General features: G+C 49.2%; 1 protein-coding gene across 1 annotated transcript in view; it reads left to right on the forward strand.

Moving 5' to 3' along the window:
- The window catches only part of LOC147639249 (phospholipase D gamma 3-like), a 121,914-nt gene that overhangs the window by 96,518 nt on the left and 3,966 nt on the right, over positions 1-21,430 (forward strand). The window contains exon 8 of the mRNA XM_086788923.1: positions 4,875-5,048. Coding sequence (XP_086645049.1) covers positions 4,875-5,048 — 174 coding nt within the window. The remainder of the gene's footprint in view (positions 1-4,874; positions 5,049-21,430) is intronic.

Below are 21,430 nucleotides of genomic sequence, written 5' to 3' on the forward strand. Positions count from 1 at the left end.
AGCAGGCGAAGAGGCGGGGGGGCGACCAGGCGGCAGCGGGGGGGGGGGGATGGCGAATAGGCGGCAGCGGGGGGGAGATGGCGAACAGGCGGCGAAATGGCGAAGAGGGGGGCGCAGCGGCGAGGAAGGAGGGGGGGGCGGCGCAGCAGCGAGGAAGGAGAGGGGGGGCGCAGCGGCGAGCAGAGGGAAGCAAGCGGGGGGCGGAAGGAAAACAGGCGCGAGGAGGGGGGGGGAGCGAGGGTGCGCAGAGCAGGGTGAGGCGGGGAGCTTCAGCGAGCGAGATCCATGCCTTTGGACCATTTTTATCTTGGTTTTGGTCCTTTTTAGGTGGCTGTCCATTATTTTGCAGGTTTTGGACAGCCCTCTCTTTGCCTTGAAATGAGGGTTTAGCCTTATTGGATCGACTCAATTTGAGTTCCAATTGCTCAGTGGCAGTGGCAGTGGCAACGGCAGCTGCGATTAATTGGTGTAAGGTGTGACCAGGATACATTTGTATTCCCGCTTTGTACACAGGTTGCAATCCCGCCGATTGAAACCTTCTCTTTCTTTCCGCCTCGGTGACATGCATAAATGGAGACACACCTTCAAAAGTACTTTCCAAAACTTTTGTACCTTTGCATTCACTGATTTCTCCTTATTTTGCTTCACCCAATCCCACTTCATTGTTATCTCATTCAATGCATTGATAGGTAAGAATTGAGCATAGAACCTCTTCTTAAACTCTTCCCATGATCTAACAGGATTCGGTGAGAGTTTCTCCGTGACCCACCAATGGGCAGCAGTGTCTTTCATGAACATGCTTACATGCCGGATCATGGATTTCTGAGTGAAATCCTCATCACTGAAAGCAATATCAAATTGGGCAATAAAAGCAAGTGCCTTTGATACATCATAGTTCCCATGATATGCATCAAACTTCACAGATTTGTCTCCAGCTTTGAAGTCACGAGACTTTGATGCATATGCCTGCATCTCAACATGTTTTCCCCCATGTTTGTCCATTGGGACAGCCCTTGTGACTGGCATCATTTTAGGACTAAAAGGTGATGCATAAGGCATAGATACATGTGTCCTATAAGCATGAGTCATGGCTGGCCCCTCAACATGCATTGGTACATTTTCGGCCATAGCTTCTCCCTCACGAGCACACTTGAAGGCATGAGTGGCATGAGAGATACGCAGAATACTTGCACCAACAGAAAATTGCAGCCTATGTTGCATGTGTTGTGCATGCACATTTTCAGCCGGCAATGGCATTTGACATACATTTTGACGACTACCGTAAACATTGTATCCTTCACGGGCTACATAAGGTATTCTTGCATGGCGTGAAGTCACTGATTGTTCCTCTCCCATAGCATGGAGATTCATCCTCTTAGACATAAGTTCTTGTTCGGGCAGCTGTGGGGATTCCAAGACATGTGGGATGGTTGCCTTTTCTGCATAGACATCCTCGGTACGAGCCAAGTATGCACGTGCTGCATCCCTCGGTTGCATGTGCAACTCTTGAGCAATCATTGCCATTGCATGATCCATATAAGATTTAGCTTTCTTGGCCTTCAAACGGTCATGTACCAATGGATCCTTGCGGTGGTAGAGATTTAATTCTTCTTGTTGTGCATGGAGAAGAGCCTGCATACGAGTAAGTTCAGCCCTCAAGACTATGGACTCTTCTTCTTGCATCTTCTCTTTGCCATGGGACGGCTGTCCCACATATTTATGTTTCCTATTGTGCACCACATGAGTTTGCTCATGTGTAAAGCATTCGAGGCATGCATTTCATTGTCCCTGCCTCTTGTGTTAGCATCTCCAACATTCATTGTATGCCTGTCCATAATGTTCCAAGTGTAGAGATAGCTAGTGTTCACGGTGATATCGTCTCTCACGATAGAAGTGAAAGAGAACCGTATGCTCTGATACCAATGTGACTTGGTTGAACACAATGCTAATCAATACACTTAAATACACTAAGATTTGATGGACACTTGCTCAAATACAAGAAGTAATTTGCTGAATTGACAAGAGACACACAATGAGCTGGAACGGCCGATCCCTCCCTCAAATAGTATATCGATCTTGGGAGAATCAAGTACATAGTGTCATGGCCATTTCTGGCCAGATTTTCATACCAATGCATATGAATACAGTATTGCAAACAAGTGGTTGTCGATGTAAACTTGCAACGCACACTACCCTCTCAAGTGCCTATGTTCGCTACCATCTGCTCTCTATTGTTCCACCAATACATGGTAGCAACAATCTGCAAGAGAGCACGTACGACAAGAGAACACTACACAAGGTATGTGATCTTGTAATCCGGTTCCTTCCTCCTGCCACTTGCTTCCATATTTAAGCATTAAAGCTTACCAATTGCAAGTAGAGTTGATGACAACGGAAGTCCTTGGAGTGATGAGCTCTTTGATTTGTCGCATTTCTTTGCGACAAAAGTCTTCAAGAGGATGAAGGGAACCTTGGGAAAGCTTCCCCTATGGTTCAACTTGAAAAAGGAGGGCTGAAATTAGGGTTTTCAGCAAAAAGACCAGAAACTACAGCAATAAAGAGAGCTGTTTTACTGAATTTCAGTCATTGGGAGTGTGTAGGAGAGTAATTAGTACCCGGAAACACTCTTGGAAGCTTAAGAAACACCTTAGCAAGCTTGGAAATGGAGTTGGGAAGGAAAAAAAGTGCAGAAAATGCAGCCCAACAGTCCTCATGAAGGAGGTGCCAATTACTAGAGAGAGGAGGAAGAGTGAGGTGGTGAGTTGTCCAGTGTAGGCGGCAGGGAGGTGCTTTGTGGAGCAAGCTAGAGTGGACACATGGCTGGTTACTCCCTTTGTACAAAGGGGATAAGGTCTGGGTGGTGGACATTGGGTTATGTCCACCTCGGGACATCAGTGTGTGTGAACACTGGGCTGGTCATAATTTATAAGTGAGTTTTGGTCGCCCAAAACTTAATGAAGTGTGTATACACTCACTTATAAATCAGTGCTAACTCCTAAGGCCAAGTTTATGACCAATACTTACCATATGTCACATGCCACATAACCATGTCAGCAAACAGTTTCACACGCACGGTTCGCGGGCGGGCGTCCCCTTACCCGGAACTACACATTGGTCAAGCAAGCATGAAAACAACATGCAATTTCAATCGCAAGCAAGGACATAAAGATGCTATGCAATGTAGCATTGGTATGGACAATTCCCGTTCATGAAACTATACCAAAATAGACGTGCTCCAGGCAAGTACACAAAGTACCAGACCCAATGGAACACCAATCCACCAGGCATTTCCGGGCATGTACACAGAGGCACAAGTCCCAACGGAAAGCCAAGTCCACAATATCACATGAGTGGCATCAATCCCCGGCATAAACAACTGCCATGGACACCATTCCAATGTACATACATGATGAGAAAGCACGGGTGGACCACTTGGGTGGCCAAATGGTGACACTTCCCTAGTTTGCAAGATCATAGGGAGCAGCCCTACGTGTGGACAGATCGGTGATTTGCTCCAGGCAACCCTCATTGGCGAGCTGGACAAAATGATCGATGACTCATTTTCTTGGGCTTGGCTACTCTTAGGTGGAGTTTGACTCACCCGCAGCAGTGGCAGATTGAGTGTTGCAGCAGAGCCCCATCGGGATACGAATGCTCAAGCGTTTTTTGCTAGATGGCTCTACAGCTTCGACCGCTTCCCCGGCTTCAAGAAGGAGTATTGTCACCCTCTGCTCCGCTCAATTGGTCGGATGTGTGGACATTCTGGAGTACCCCAAAATTGTTGCCTTGGTGGTAGCCAGGGCAGTTGGGATTCCTTCAGCAGAGTTTGCATAGCCTCTCCCACAGGTTATGGCACTTCCAAGCTTGGAGAAGGGCCCTCTGCTGCAGCAGGTTGAGTGTTCTGGACTCCCTGGCCAGTGTTTTGTGCGTATGCAGATGGGGCACCTTGCTTGCACACGCCCATGCCATCAGGCCCGTCGAAGACGCCCTAGTTAGCCCAATGCCGAGGAGATGCAAGGGGAGGATGTTGGTTGGTGGCAGCTGGCACATCGGCCTCCCAGACGCCTAGCAGCATGGTCGCCGCTGTCAGCCAAAGCATCAGGCAGGTTGGTCCCTGTGGTACAGGTAACTGTTATGAGCATTTTTCTGAGGATGAGGTGGTGGGCGGCACCTAGAAGGTGCCAATGCCAGGCTCTCAGTCTTCGATTCTTGGGGTTTTGGTGGAGGTGGCCCCCCTCCCCCCACTCCCCTCGTTTTCCCCCTCAGTGTGTTGTGATCCCTCCTCCTTCGTGCCCAGCCCCTCTCCCCTGCCCGGACACCCCTCCAGCGTCTTTCCCCACTCCCACTCCCCGCCTTATTGGCAGGGTAAGATGCCCGGGAGGACTATTTGAGGAGGTCTCTAGCACCATCGGAGTGAAACATGGATGCCTACTATCTAAGACCCTCTTTGGACTTCACATATATGAGATCTTAGACTTCATTGACAAAACTAGAGGCGGAGGAGCTTTTCTAGGAGGTATTCTTGTTTGTAACAAAGTGTTTTTAGGATGCACATGCACATGGGATGGGCCTAGGCACATGGGCTTAGGATCATTTACAGGTGGTATTAGGGCACATGCTCTTTGCAAACTTTTATGCATCTGTATGTGTGTGCACGTGTGCTCGCAACTGACCACCTGTAATCTATGATGCCATTTTCCATTTGCGGGTGTGGAAACAGTATCCTCCATTAAAAAAAAAAAATCAGCATGTGCTCCACATATTTCAAGGCTTATGCTGTCAGAACTATACTTTCAGTGTTCTGTCTGTAGCATAGTTTCACTCGTTGCTGCTAAAACATGTCTAAAAGGTTCAGTGCTTCCTCACTTGAACAGAGCCAAACAATGGAGATGATGTACACGCTAATTGCTGAGGCTTTGAAAGAGGAACAGTTGGAAGAAACACATTATCCGACTGATTTTTTGAACTTCTTTTGCTTGGGAAACCGTGAGCTGAAAAGAGAAAACGAGCCATCTCCCTCAGTACCACCTGCTGAAGGCAGCAGTCAGGTAATTGCTCATGCTTCAATGAGTATCTGTTTGAATGCTAATGTTCTTTTGATCACTTGAGTCACACGTGCCAAATGTGCTGTTTTGTTTGGTGAAATGGAATTTTCTCAGCATTTCATGATTTTATTTTGTTGAAGTTAATGGTCTAAGTGTGATGAGAGCTCCTCTCTTGTGAAATGTCATGTTTTGTTATAAGAAACTTCTTCTAAAGAAGATAGCTTGCCTGTTACAATAAACACACATCACATAAGTTTATCTTTCTTTAGAAAGAAAAAAAAGGGAAAAAAGGAGGATAAGCTATATTATAAGAAGAGGCAAAAAAAGAAGAGGCTCAGTTACATAGACTGAATCAAAAAGCTGAATATAAGAACTAGCTGAGAAAGAACGGTAGAGGCACGCTAACTCTAAAACAGAGGGGGACTCAAAATAGGCAGACGTGACAAACATCCAGAGGCAAGGTAATCTGATCTGGTTCAGTTTTTATCCAGGCATTGCTGAGCCATAGTAAGGGCTGTGGCATGATGCAGCAGATCCATCTCTCTGGAATGACTATAATAGTTCTGATGTTGGAGCTTGTGGAGTCTAGTAGCAGCATCTTCATGGGTCTGTTGGCCGAGAACAGTGAGGCCATTAGTACAAGTGTTCAGCTCTGCTAAGGCCTGCTTCCACAGCTCTTCAATCTTGTTTTGATTGTCCTTGGCTACAGTAGATTTATCTGGGACAAGAGATCAGAATTATGCACACATAATGGGTTAATGAGGGGACCTTTAAAACTGTAGAATTTTTAGTAATCCAAATAGCCCATAGACATTCAGCTCCAATGACATTCCAAGTGACAGACAACATCCCATACTACATAGGCTCCACCTAGAAGGATTTCGTTCCAACTAGGGCTGTAGTTGTGAACAGGCTGAATAAGGGAGTAGGCAAGCTCCCATAACTTTTTATTGGCTTTGCATGTTATGAACATGTTATGAATAAATTCAACTTCCTTATCTTTTACATATCCCATCAGAGATGCCAAGTTGCAAGGCTCTAGAACCAGTCCAGACTGCATGATGCATAATTAAACATAACATGCAACTCTTTTTTTCAGGTATGGCTTTGTTCCAGAGCTGTGTGAATCTGAGATGCCACTGTTTGGGGTCCATCAATTGCTTCCACCTGTCATTAAGTTTGATGTGTAGACCTTCACCTCGGGCCCCTGCGCAGAGGGGGGGGGGGAGTTGGGGGGGTGTGTGTGGTTGGGGATGCCCAACCCCATGTCCTGCAGGGATTGTAAGACATATGGCCATTCAAGCTTATCATAAGCTTTTTCAAAGTCTATTTCAAAAAATATCGAGTCATGATTATTGCATTTGGCATATTCCATACCTTCCCACATGGCAATTATAGTATCCAGGATACGATAATTTGGCCCTCTCTTATGCACCAATTTGATGGCACTTGCATTAATATTAAGTTCCACCTTAATCTTAGGCCGGTAAAACATCCGTTTTACTAAATCATACGTTGGTTGTTGGAGCATCGCGACATTTAAAGAGAAGCCATCTCCTAAACTCAGCACACTCTGGTACACAAACTCTATCATCCCGGAACAACCACCCTTCTGAATAAAGTACTAATTACTGGCCACCTTGACAAGTGGCACGACCCCTCAGTCGTGGTCTAAGAATGGAGCTCCTTGCTTGGACCTGTTGCGGATATCAACTGGATTTCCCATTGGTCTAACATAGTACTCTCAAGGAATCATACAAATCATCACTAACCTTGGTAAAACTCAAAAGATTCGCCTCCTCAATCGTATTTAAGTCATTCGTAACCGAGTTCAAACTACCCTTTCTACACTTTATTTCCATGTCAAAATCCTACACAAGTTCTACCTACTGCGCCTTCCTTTCCTTGATCCTAGGTTAACTATCCCATTAGGAATAGGACATGCCAGGTTAGAAATATAGATGCATTGGGAAACTTTACATGTTGTAGATCCTAGCATCCCTGACCACTAGGATATACCACATATAAAGTTTCCTTTATACCATAAGGTTGAGTTAGGGTGATCAATCCTTCCCCCAATCTTGGTCTTGTTGTAAGGAAACATCCATCTTATGGCACGGTCCAACCTATAGGTAGACCTTTGAAAGGAACAATCAAATTCGAATAATCCCTTAGTGACTTTCTCAGTGAATCTTAGAGATGCCCGAAGTTGCCTCACAGTTTGAGGAATTGGCCGGTCCAACACCATCTGGATCCAATGTGCTTATATAGTGTCTGGAAATCCGATGACCTAGGTATATGAGTTCCTTGCAAAGAACTCCCACTTAGATTTTGGCGTATATTCGCTCACGTCTTAGAATCCCCAAGACGACCTGGAGATTTTCAACATGCCCCTTAAGAGTACGACTAAAATCCCCATAATATTGTCTTAGAATACCACAACGAATCTCCTCAAATAATCTCGAAAGAGATCATTCATCATTCGCTAAAAGAAAATAGTATGAGCATTCACGAGCCCAAAAGGTAATACGAGAAACTCGTGATAGCCATACCGCTTACAAAATCTCGTCTTAAAGACAACTTCCTTAGCTATAACTGGTAAGAACCAATACCAAGGTCAATCTTCAAAAAGTCGGTAGCACTTCAACCTAGCCATCAAATCATCCGTCTTGGGAAAAGGGATACCTATTCTTTATCGTAACAATCTTATTCGACTTTTTATATTCATGCATATCCATCAATTTTTATACTTCTTGTGCTTCAAAAGCACAGGATCTCCCTAGGGAGATCTACTTTTGCGAATTTGTTCCGTCTGAGATATTTCGACAACTGTTGTGCAATCTCCTCCTCTAGTTGGTTCATCTTGTAAGGTATCATAGGCAGAAACCTGGAATCAAATCATCTTATGATCTACCAACCGATCAAGGAAAACATCGGTGAACCTTGCCTTGATGCTGTTGGTCATGTCCGTCCGGCCACTCTCGGCTAGTTGAGGTGTGAACCTAGCTTACTCACGAGCACTTTTTCCCTGTGGCTTGACAGAGGTTTTTTTCCCCATGTGAACACACTTATGTGTGTTGGGCACCTTGCCCTAGGCTTTTATGTACCCATTGTACTTTGTACGTTATCATCATTATTGAGTACGTTTCTAGCAGCTCCATCTGTCACACGTTTCCTTGTTCAAGCTCTCTGCATGTGTGTGTGTTTGTGTATAGGCAAGCTCCCCCAACCCCAACATTGGTATCAGAGCAGGTTAGGGTTTCCTTTGGCTGCCCTCTGCTCTTGCTTCAATCTATTGTACGCCACTCACCCTCTTCAGCTTGTAAGCGCCGTTAGGATAAGCTGCTGGCCTGTGCCTTCTTGCAACTGTTGCCCTGTGACGCCGACTGTACATGTCTTGCACCGCCCTACGCCTACCCTGTGCCGCTCAATTGTACCAGCGTTGTTGCTCTGTGCTGTCGATTGTACCTGTCTTGCACCGCCTTGCATCGCCTGTACTTGATGCCAGACAGTGCGTTGCCGCCTGTACCTGCTTGACTGTATCTGCTGCCCGTCACCCGACTTCTTGAAGCCGCCCAATGCACGCTCAGTAATTTGTTACTGATTTTTTTTCTGTAATTTTGTTCAAAATTTAGAAATTGCTAGAAAATTAGCAAAGTTAATTTTATTAATTTTGGGGCTTTTAACCATTGAGCTTGTAATTGCAACATTGGCATTGATTTTAGCAGATTTGGTATGTCATTACATGAGAAATTTGGGGATTTTGCAGAAATTGACACTATTTGTAGGTCTATTATAGACATTTGCAGGCATTTTTGGCATTACAGGTACATTCCCTTGGCATTGGGGCATTTCCCTGGGTGCTACAACATTGGTACAGGTGATAAAGACACATTTGGGGCATTTCCCCCAATTTTTCAGGTGTCTCAGCATTGGATCACTGTGGAGATTTTTTGCATTCCGGTTGATGTGGTTTATGCTTATATATTGAGCAAACACAGTGGTACACTTGAATCATATTGCATTTGACACCTTGATTCAGTCACACTACCTGTTTGTACGCATTTGTGATAGCCATGTCTGGGAATACTAGTGATTTGTTTGGTATGCTCTCCATTGATGATAAGTTGGATGGCACCAACTATCCTATGTGGGCATATATGATGAAACATGTACTAGTTGCAAAGAATTTATGGGTCTATGTATTAGGGGCTGATGTCAGGCCTATTGTTCCTGCACGAGCAGGCACTATTGATGCAGGTGATGATGTATCTTTAGGTGGTGCTACATCTTTTGCACCTTTGCCACCCACTCCAGAACAGCTAAGATGGGATGCCAAGGATGCTTAGGCACATGCTTTGATTGCCCTTTCATGCAAAAGGCAGGTTATACCGCACATTCGTTCATGCATTTCTGCCAAGGGTGCATGGGATGTACTTGCTTCTTTGTATTAGGTTCGCAACAATGAGGCTCGTGTTGCCTATCTTCGCAAGAAGATTGAGTCTGAGCATATGGATGAGGGTGATTCAATGGACAAGTTCCTTACCCGCATCAAGGATTTGTGAGAGTAGCTTATCAACATTGATGAGGTCACTCGGGTTCACTTGTATCTACAGTGCTTCAGGGTTTGCCAGAATCCTATCGGGGTTTTGCTATAACTCTTCGTCTACTCATGAAGGGTAATCCAAACTTGTATACCTTTGATGAGTTGGTGACTCTCTTATTGCAGGAAGAGCAGTCTCGTTCTAACAGGAGTACTATGCTTTTTGCTGATCAGGCATTTGGTGCCTTTGATCAAAACAAAGGTACATATGGGGCTTCATCTAGTGGTAAGCCTAAGGGCAAAACACCTGCCCATTCAGATTCTACCTTGTCTAAAGAAGGTGAAACCAAGAAAAAGAAGAGATAGTACTATTGCAAAAAACCTGGCCATCTCATTGAGGAATGCAGGAAGCGCATTGAGAGTGAAAAGAAAAAGAAGCAGCAAGGTTTGGCTGCTGCTATGCATTAGTAGTTACGTGCACTTTGCTTGCTTCTTGTATGTCTATCTCAGCTGGAGATTGGTACTTTGATAGTGGTGCTTCTAAGCACATCACTTCTTGTAGGGATCTATTTGCCACTTTGCAAGATTCACCTCCAGGTGGCATAGGTATGTGTGCCAATGATGCCTCTTACTCCATTAAAGGCATTGGCAATGTGGAGCTAATAGCATGTAATGGGGACAATTTTACTCTTAGTGACACTTTATATGTACCAGGCATTAAGAAGAATCTCATTTCTGTTTCAGCCCTTACATTATTTAGGTTCAGTTTTGTGACCATTGTTGCTTAGTGTATGACAGAAGAGATTGAGCTTCTCTTATGCTTTTTGGGACATTATGCAGTGGCTTGTATAAGCTTGATATGTATGACATGAGTACTCATTCTCATGATGCTATGGTTGCATCCACCTTCTGTGTCTTGAGTGACACTGAGTTATGGCGTGCTCGGTTTGGTCACTTGAATTTCCCATCCCTTGTACGCTTGCAGAAGCAAGGTATGGTGCATGAGCTTCCTCCTATGCAGGTTCCAAGTTTGTTATGTGGACTGACCGTCATTCCTTAAAATACATTTGTGACCAAGGCGATTTGTGTGGTCGCAAAGCTAGGTAGGTTCCTAGTGGGATTCCTAAGGCCTTGTTGGTAGCTGAGATTCCGACTGATCTCTATCTTTCTCTTTAGGGGCTTTGCCAAGGAGATCATTTCTTTGGAAAGATCTGTCAGCTTGTTTAGACCGATGGCAGCTCAAGAGATCTGGGATGTCGAGATACCTAGATGAACCATGCTGAAGGGAAGGTGTTTCAATAGTATTCCATTCACAATGGATTATTAATGCAAAAAGATAAGGTCTATGTGCCTAATGATCTACCAAGGAGAATTCACTTTGAGTGTCATGATGTTCCAAGTGCAGGCCACCTAGGCATTCAAAGAACTCTTGCGTTAGACGAGATATTTCTATTGGCCATAGATGCAGTCATATGTGGAGGATTATGTAAAGAAGTGTAACCAATGCCAAGTGAATAAGGATGATTGCCTTAGGCAAGGTGGTTTACTTCATCCTCTTGGGATACCAGAGGTCTAAGGACAAATGATAAAGTATCTCAATGGATTTATCGTTGGGTAACGTCAAATGAGTCGAGGACATGACACTATCTAGGGGTTTTGATATCGGTTGAAAAGGTATGGTGCTTTGTTATAGTTTTCTGTCACTCATGTTTGAATCGTGTGGCCTGAAGTTAGGAAAGAGAGAGAGCGCGTGGAGAGAGGGTGTATGCAGAATTGTGTTCCATGGCTGTCTTTTTTTTTTGTATGTGGGAACCTTAGCGCAAGATGCCATGTAGGTCAAGTTTCATGTGGGTGTGCAAAGCCAAGAGAGAAGCAAGGGTATGAGCCACGTATGGACTATCTGCTGGAAAGCATGTTGGTGCGGGCTATAGTTGCAGCCTGCAGGATACAAGAGTTCCTCACAGGGCTGCGGATTGGGAGGAAGATTGTGGATAAGTCGATTTTAGGTTCTGAATTTTAGGCTCAGTTCCGGGCTAAATTTTGAGTGGGGTGATGAGTTCGATATGATGGCCAAACTTGTAGATGACCAGATTTGCAGATTTGAGCATGTGATGGATGGATGTATCTTGATACCAACTGTAAAGACCTTCCCAAAATCTGCTTTCCACATTTAAAAAAAAATGATGAAGCTTTTTCTAAAGTCTAAAACCAACCATCGAGTATCTTTAGCAAAAAGCGTTTGCAGCCTGCTTTCTGTGCATATCTGATGTTGCTTTCTTGCACCTACTTTCTGCTGTTTTTTCTTTGCATACAGCCCTGCTTCTCTGCACACAGCATCTGAGCTCTCCACCGCCATGGATTTGCACCCTTCTTGGCTGTTCTGGTGGCTACAGTCAGCCTGTGCACTGGCTTTTTTCCAGCCTGTATGCTGGCTGCTGCCGGCATGGCTAGGCTAAGGCAATAGCAGGGCTGCCTAGGGTAGCCACACTTGGTTTCCCATAGGCGCCTGCTGCCCAGCCTTCTCTGCCCTCAGCCCTCTCTCGGGTACTCGCTCTAAGCCCAAACACACACATACAAACACTGCTTTTTCCCATTTCTCTAACACACAGCAACTTGCAATCCTTGATGCCAACAAATCCTTGTCCAAACTTCAACATACCATTTCATTTTAGGGAAAGAGAGATGATGAGAGAAATACCTGGAAATCTCAACATCAATGCCTTGTCAGCCTCTCTGTGTTAGGGTTGCTTTGATACTTATTCTGTGACCTGAATGGTACAGGGTGGTGGACACATATTTGGATCCTTGTGATTGCAAGCTACCTAGTATACATCATGAGTTGATGCGAAGGATCAATAGCATGACTTGGACGGTGCTATGGACTATCTTGGTTTTATTTTGTTGGTAGTTGTCATGATCGTTAGTTCCTTCGTGCATCCATGAATATCATCAGTTAGTTCTGGATAGATAAATTCCAATTAGGACGCCTCGACGAAGGAATTTCGTCAGGGCAGTTGCTACGATTGTAATCCGTGTATATCATAACCGAGTGCTAGTGACCAGATAGGTGACTACTTGTAGTTACTTATTACTTTCATGTATGATCATTTATCTTGCCTATGTAGAGTTTACTTGGAGTAACTTTAGATCATGTAGATAAAGAGAGTGTTCCGAGCCCGCTCGCTGAAGCTCCCGCCTCCCCCTGCTCTGCGCGCCATCGCTCCCCCCCCCCTCCTCGCAGCCTTTCTTCTTTCCGCCCCCCGCTTGCTCCCCTCTGCTCGCCGCTTCGCCCCCCCCCTCCTTCCTCGCTGCTGCGCCCTCCCCCCCCTCTTCGCCAGTTCGCCCCCCCTCCCCTCTTCGCCATTTCGCCCTCCCTCCCCGCTGCCGCCTGTTCGCCCTCCCTCCCCGCTGCCGCCAGTTCGCCCCCCCGCCTCTTCGCCTCTTCACGCCCGCCTCCCATCAGCAGCGCCCCGCCCCCCTCCTTCTCGCGTTGTCGCCGCCCCCCCCCTCTGGGCCTCTCCTCCGTTTCCCCCCCCCCCCCCCCCCTCCCTCCTCTGTCGTGCTGCTTCTCACCCCTTGGGGGGTGTTTTTGTTTTTTTTCCTCATCGTCATCCGTCCTTCCACCTCTTGGTGTGCAGGCCGCTTCTTGCAGGTTTTCCGCTTTCGCCTCGCCTTCGCTTGAGCTTCAGACTCTGATGGAGACTCCTCCCGCCTCGCCTCAGAGGGACTCTTCCGCAGCCCCCTCGCCCGCCCCCGAGGTCATCCCCATCAGGCTTTCTCTTTCGCCGGAAGAGGAAGCGAGCCTCACCGCAGAGGTGGAACGCCTTCAGGCTCACTCCACCATCTGCCGTATAGTCGGCACTCGCCCCAGCAGAGGGGAGATCAGGGATCTACTTCAGGCTCGCCTTCTTGCAGATGTGGGCAAGATCCTGGATGTACAGCTCTTGGGCCGGGGACATTATCAGATCGAGTTCGAGGCCGCCCAGAGCGTTGCCAAGGTCCTTGCCATGAGTCCTCTGGATATCAGGGGTGCTCGGGCTTTCTTCAGGCCTTGGCAGCATGGATTTGACCCAGCTGCGGCGGAGCAGGGAGAGCGCCTCTTCCATATTACAGTTTGTTTCCCTAGTCTCCGCCGGGAGTATCTTCCGCTCCTCTCCAGGCTCGGAGCATTGGTGGGCTCGGTTCTTGAGACGGGCCCCTCAGCAGCTTCAGTGGTGGCCAGAGCAGCTGGGCTACCTTCGGTCAGAGTGTTGGTATCTGACATCTCCTCCCTTCCTAAGGTCATTCAGCTACCTAGGATAGGGGGGGGGTGGATAGATCAGAGAGTGGAGTTCTCGGGGCTCCCGAACCAGTGCTTCATTTGCAGGCAGGTCGGTCATTTGGCCAAGGCCTGCCCTCGCAGGAGACCTCGACCCTCACCACAGCAGCAGGCCACGGATGGCCCGTCCAACCACAGATTCGGCTCGGCAGGCTGCCTCAGGGACACCTGCTCAGGCCACAGAGACCTCGGAGTGGCAGCCTGGACAGGGGCGCCGTCGAGGGAGACAGCCACAGCAGCGCGCCCAGATACCGCTGCAGCAGCAGCCACAGTCTCAGCCTCACTGGGTTCCTGTGAGGAACAGATTTGCTCCCCTTCAGGAGGAGACCCCTGCAGCGACCGAGGACCAGGAGATGCCAGCTCCCCCTCCTTCACCTCCCCCACACCCACCCCCTCCCACCGCCTCGCGTCCACCATCGCCTCCTCCCGCCCCCGCTCCGGTCTCGGCAGCGGCTCCCTCTCCTCCTCCCTCGCCTCCCCCTCCTCCCCCTCCGCCCGCCTCGCCTTCCCGGGAGGTCCTGGCAGTTCCCTGGCGCTCACCTGCAGTCCGGAGGGCGCTGAGCACTGACCTCGCTCGAGCATCACAGAGGAGACCTATGCCGATTAGGGCCTCACGGATGTCATCTATCCGCAGTCGGCTGAGTCGCCTCGGCATTCGACAGCGCTCGGAGGCGTTTGATTATACCTTTACACGGCTTTTTGGAGCAGAGGGCCCCCATGAGCCAGCACCCATCCGAGTGCATGTAGTGATACCTCCGGCCCGCGGGGAGGAGGCACTAGACTCAGCGGTGGCCTTCTCGTTCCCCCTCTGTGGACCTTGTGACCGGGAGTGGACAGCACGTTGAAGACTCAGGCAGTTGAGTTTTCTCATCACATGAGCGATTTGGAGGTTACAGATGTGATAGGCCGACTTTGGGAGTTGGCTCATTTTTTCTTGGATCCCGGGAGTGTGGATACATCCGGGATTCGGCATTTGGTCGTGCGCATAGTTGCAGATTTGGCACGCGACCCAGGATATGTGAGTATCCACGAGGTTACTATGTCAGAGCAGGAGGCAGTCGCCATGGGTCACAGCCACTGGCGCCTGATCCGGGATTCTTGCAGTACACCGGGTGGGCAGACTCGCAGCCGTTCGGATGGGGACTACTCTCCATCCAAGCCGCTTGCGAAGGCTCGCCGCACGGCTGAGACAGCATCCACCTCAGTAGGACATCCATGAGGATCATCTCATGGAATGTACAGGGCCTTGGCGGAGCACACTTTATACGCTATCGAGGCTGCTTGAGGCAGGAGCTACAGAGATGCCTGGTTGGTGGCAGCATTGACATTCTGATGATGCAGGAGCACCACTTGGGTGAGAGCAGGATCCGGAGATATGGTTCGGTGATGCCTGGTAGATGGGACACTTTCTGGTCTGCAGGGTTTGGTCCTTTGGGTGGACAGGGAGGAGTATGCATGGTTATTGCAGATGCATGGCGGCAGGCCATTGTGGATCGAGGGATCATTGTGCCTGGTAGAGCACAGTATGTCATTCTGCGGATGCATGATGAGCTATTGGGTGTGCTCAACATCTATGCGCCCAATCATGCTAGTGCCAGAGCAGAGTTCTGGACTCAGGTTACAGATGCATTGCCAGAGGCCGCACATTGGTGTGTTGGGGGAGACTTCAACATGCTTGAGGACCCGGCAGATAGGGTGGGAGGCAGTCATGTTACAGTGCACGGCACGGAGCTTGCAGCTTGGGACCGGTTTTGCATGTCACTGAGGATCACTGATGCATGGCAGCATGGGGCTTTCTCCCGGTCTCAGGACAGTCTAAGTTTCTCTCGGTCGGATCGCCGGCAGGGAGGGACTAATCTATCTCGGATTGATCGCTTTTATGTGGGCGATTGGTTGGGGGAGCGAGGGGGCTCCGTCGGCATTCTTGCTGGCACCTCATTTTCAGATCATGCGCCAGTTATATTGACTTTGGAGGAGGGGACACGGGAGCCCAGCTTGCAGTTGAGGATCCCAGAGCGGGTACTTGCAGACCCCAGTCTCGCTGAGGACATTGAGAGGATCTGGCATGATAGTCAGTGCTCTGACCAGGATGCAGCGGGCCAGTGTGCCCAGGGACTCATTGATCTTAGCTCTTTTCTGCACGCTGCAGCTTTGACACGACTGGGAGAGATTCGCGAGCGGGAGCAACGGCTGAGACGCAGCCTTGCTTCGCTACAGCGCCTTCAGGAGCAGCAGCCAGCATGTGAGTGGGTGGCGTCCCAGCTGAGCCAGGCCCGCCAGGAGGTTAGAGAGGCAGAGGAGCAGAGACATGAGTTTTACTATCGTCGTCAGGCCTCTCAGTGGACGCAGCTTGGTGATAGAGTGACTGGGGAGTTTTTTGAGATCACTGGACCCCGTCATGCGCGAGCAGGGATTCGCCAGCTTGGTAGACCAGATGGATCGATAGCTACTGAGCTCGGGGAGATCAGAGCCATTGCCACTGCTTTTTATAGTGACTTGCTTTCAGCGGAGCCAGCCACTGAGGATCGAGATGTATGCAGACAGACTGTGTGGGCCCATGTGCAGAGGAGGGTCACAGACTATATGCGCACAGTTCTAGGTGCGCCTCTGTCAGAGACTGAGCTTGCCGAGGCCTTGAGGGTCCTGCCGTGACATAGTTGCCCAGGGGAGGACGGACTGACGCCGGCCTTTTTTATGCGCTATTGGGACCTTTTGGGGCCAGGCCTCCGCAGGGGCTTTCAGCATGTTTTGGACACTGGGGTGATGCCGCAGAGCTTTTCAGAGGGCTTGATCTATCTTATCCCCAAGGGAGAGGGAGTATCAGATGATATTCGGCATTGGAGGCCTATTACGATCCTCAATACTGTCTATAAGGTCTTGGCAAAGGCCTTGAGTTTGAGGATCCAGCCCTTCCTGGGGGAGTTGATTCATGCTACTCAGACAGGATTTGTCAAGGAGCGCAGTATCCTTGACAACATCTTTACTTTCCGGGAGGCGACGGCCCGAGCTAGGTTTCTTGGCGAGGACTTGGTCGTGATGCTTCTCGATTTTGAGAAGGCATACGATAGAGTTGATTGGGGATTCTTAGAGGGCACTATGCTACGCCTGGGCTTTGAGCCAGGATGGATCAGAGGGGTGGCAGCTTTGTATTCCACAGCTCGCAGCCAGGTGCTGATTGCAGGAGGTCGGGGGCCGAGTTTTGAGCTGACCAGATCAGTCCGTCAGGGGTGTCCTCTCGCCCCTTTCCTTTTTCTCTTCTTTGCGGAGGCTATGAGTATGTATTTGTCGGCAGAGGAGGTTGGTTTGAGAGGACTTCAGCTCCCAGTCCGGGGGGAGGATTTGCTTGATGCTGAGTTTGCAGACGACACGGGCTTATTTTTGCATGGCCAAGAGGCCAATCTTATTCGGGCAGAGCAGTCGCTCCAGGTTTTTAGTGCAGCTTCGGGAGCATTGATCAATTGGCGCAAGACAGTGGCCTTTTGGATCAGTAGTGCTCCCACTCCGGCATGGAGTCCGGACCCCGGTTTTAGATGGATTCCTCCCGGCACAGCAGTGCGGTATTTGGGATGCCAGATTGGCCTCGATTTGTCACCTGAGCAGCAGATTGCCCCGCTTCTTCTGAGCATTCGGAAGAAGCTATTGTATTGGAGTACAGCTCGACTATCCTTGGCTGGGAGGGTGGTGGTGGCAAATCAGGTGCTGTTAGCGACTATGTGGTACATTACGTCTTGCTGGATTTTCTCGAGCTCCTGCATCAGCCAGGTACAGAGGCTGATCAGGAACTTTCTGTGGTCTGGGCGGGACGGTCAGCCAGCTCGGGCAAAGGTTGCATGGGCAGTTATTACACTTCCGCTGGCTCGGGGCGGTTTGGGCATTATAGATCCAGTCGATCAGAGTAGAGCCTTATTGGGGAAGCTTATTGTTCGGGGGTTGCTTCCAGGCGCTGAGCCTTGGAAAGAGCTCCTCTTGCAGCGACTGCAGGCCTGGGCGCCTCCTGCAGGGGGTACTTGGGCACCAGAGATTCGCTGGATCTTCATAGAGATGAGGAGGACAGGCCTCAGTAGAGGATGGGAGGACAGATTTGCTTTGAGTATCCTGAGAGCTTGGGAGCTGCTGAGACCGGGGCTCTCTCAGCGGCCTCCTTCTTGTGTTGAGGAGCGGGCCAGGCAGCCGCTCATCTGGAGCCCAGCGGTTCGTACAGAGCAGGGTCATATGCTGGGTTCTCGGCCTCGTCTAGCCTGGGGACCTTTAGCGGCAGGCCCAGCTCGTAGTTTTGGAGACTGGCAGGCTTTCTGCAGTCTACCAGAGGAGACCCAGGTGGAGAGGCTGAGTCACTTCAGAGGGGGGTTGATTATGAGGGATGATATTCAGGAGGCACTTTCAGAGGAGTGGTTCACACCTCTCGAGCCAGTGGCCCCACGGTGGATGGGAGCCTTTACACAGTTGGAGATCCTGATTGCTGTCAGAGCTAGCACTGAGGATGGCAGATGCCTCTACTATAAGATTCAGGATGAGGGCAGACTCCAGAGAGTGGAGGTGGAGTCGCCTTTGGTTGCAGAGTGCACCTTTCAGAGGATTCGGGTAGTGGCTGCCGCTTCTCGGAAGTGGCATATTGACCCCAACCCTGCTGACGTGCTCCCGGATTGGCGCATTTGGGCATATGCCGCGCGCCCCTTGGCCCGGCTACAGTGGGACCCCGGAGAGTACGAGTGGCATGATCCTTATGCATCCCTTGAGGCCACAGAGATCACATTTTTCCAGTATACTGTTCGGCTGGGACGGCATATTTTGACGGCGAGGAGGACGGTTTCTCCAGCGGCAGCGGGGCATTGGCGATTGCAGGGACTATCACAGGAGTTCCTGGAGGATTTCTGGGCTCGGCTCTGGGCTAGTCGACAGGACCGCAGGATCTCGGCTTTTCAGTGGCTGGTCGCCCACAGGGGCTCAGCAGTTGGCACTTGGCTTGTTTACAGCGGTCTTCCGGCGGCCTGCGTCCGATGTGGCCACCCTATGGAGACACAGAGACACTGCCTTTGGGACTGCCCTCAGGCACAGCAGATTTGGCTGCGGATGCTGCGTATTCTGGCCCCCCTCTCTCCAGAGGGTATGTTTACGTGGGGTGCCGCTGCTTGGTCGACTTCGTCAGGGCCTGCTATGGGCTATGAGATGGAGCAGGGCAGTCAGGCCATCAGATTTATTAGGGGCCAGCCTCGCCTGGTTCCGGCACCGGATTTCTCGTCCGCCAGCTGGACACAGGAGAGGGATTTACGATGGGAGCTCCTCAGCAGCCTCACCATCTGGTTCACCTGGAGGGCCCGGTGCTTTACGGCCTTTGAGGGGAGATTAGAGCCACCAGCAGAGACTGTTCGGGGGATTTGGCAGGAGTTGATCCACACCCTGCGAGGACAGTACGACCGCATCCGGGGAGACTCGGATGAGGCGATCTTACGGCGCCAGGCCTTTCATACCACTTGGCGCTGCGGCCCGTTCTACACCCTACACACGGGATCCCCCCGTTGGCACTACAGGCCACCTGTTTGGCTCTTTCCCCCCCCCATTGTATGATTTAGCCGCTCAGTCCTTTAGACTGATGCTTGTATTTTGCAGCACCTAGGGAGAGTCTCCCGGGCTGCCATGATGTATTCACTGCTCTTCTCTCTGTTAGGAGCAGGAGAGATCTCCTTTGTAGCCCTACGGGCGTTTTTTACATAACTAATGAAAGGATCTTTTCTCGGAAAAAAAAAAAAAAAAACTTTAGATCATGTATTTGATCCAGCACATTTCTTGGATGTACTACACAGGATCTCGAGGGTGGTTTTATTATCATCTTCTAACAGAGATTGACAGAGTTTAGATTGGGGGTTCAGTGTGGCTTCATGTGGGTAGTTATTCTTTTAGATACTCTTATGAGTTTGACCCATGAGGAAAGCTTCTCTTGACTTTTGTCAAGAAAATTACACTGATAAGGGTTCTCTATGACCATGGTTAACTTTTTTTTTGTCAGCATGGTGAGTGAGGATGGGCCATGGTGCTAGGTGTTTTTTCCTTGAGGTGCACTAGGTTTATTGCTGATTTTACTGGTAATTATAGAATGTGTAGATTTTGGTTCTGTAGAATAGATATTCCCTTTCGAGACTGGATGATAGAGGATAGACCTAAGTTCTGGTTTATCTTATGGGCTCGATGGGTACTGGGCTTTAGTGCCAGAGATTTTAACTAAGGGGGGCATGCTATGCAGATGTGTAATATATACAGCATGACGATAATGACCTATACTTGATTTTCCAGAATTGGCTCATGTATGTCCTCTCGTCCAAGATCATAGCAAATTTTGGTTGGCATTTGTTCTAGAGTTATTTTTTGCATGCTCAGATGATAGTGGGTTTCCTTAGGGTGCATTTCAGATGTATAGTTGATTCCGTCGAAGAGTTTAGCACTTTGTATAGGATGATGGATATTCGGAGCTTCTATGTGAACATTCCCTATGAGTGTATGTGTGAACACTCCTTATGAGTGTGTGTATGTGGACCCATGCTTTTTTTTTCCAGGAAAAAGATAATTCTATTAGTTACTGAGAAAAAACAGCCAAAATGGCTAAGTACAAATCCGTCCCCAAATGGGAAACGAGAGTCAAGATGAACAAAGAGGGAGGATGCACTTCTCCTCCGGCTAGTTGCTCTAGGAGAAGAAGGCTATCTCGTACAATGGGGGGAGGGGGCAACAACCACACTGGTGGTCTATAATGCCAAGTGGGCTCACCACCACTATCTGTAAGAAATGGGTCGTGCCGCCAGATCCTCTCAGGAAGGCCTCCCAACGCTTCCTCATGCAGTCTGAGCCACCTTGAAGTTGCCCCCACCAGTGACCTTGGAGGGTATGAATGATATCGAGCCAGATACTCGGGATAGACTCTGCAGGCGGGGTGAGGGTGCCTTCAATGGCTTCGCTGCATGGAGCTCTCCATATATGCCACGTAGCTATACTGCTACAAATCTCTCATCTTTGGCTAGAACCTAGAGTCGAGCGATCTGTAGGAGGAGCTGGAACTGGCATTGTAGAAATACAAAGGTGGGAGACTTGAAGGGCTAGTCCCCCACCTTCCCCCTCATATGGCATGATGATTGCGGCCTCAGTGGCCCAAGCAATTGTGCCCTATGTAACAATACGGGTGGGAGCCTGATCCACAGTGAAAATGTGTAGGATCCTCTGCCAAACTTCTTGAGCCTTCGGGCAATCCCAAAGACAATGACGTTGAGACTCCTGGGGATGACCACACCTCTGACATAATGTTGGCCTACCCCCAATAGCGAACCAAGTGCCAACTACTAAACTCCTATGTGCCAGCTGCCACATGAAAAGAGTGATCTTCCATGGTTCACAGCCACTTCCATAAATTTGAGAGAGTGTGTGGCAGGAGGCCTTGGGATTGCCAATGTGCTCTTGCTGCTAGAGTGCCCTCCACCTCTGACATTTGTATCCTGCAGACCAATTGTGCAATGTAAGCAAAGAAGGGGGTGCTAGGTG

This window comes from Cibotium barometz, chromosome 4 (genome assembly GCF_041138505.1).
Source record: "Cibotium barometz isolate CiBa-2024 chromosome 4, ASM4113850v1, whole genome shotgun sequence".
NCBI lineage: Eukaryota > Viridiplantae > Streptophyta > Polypodiopsida > Cyatheales > Cibotiaceae > Cibotium > Cibotium barometz.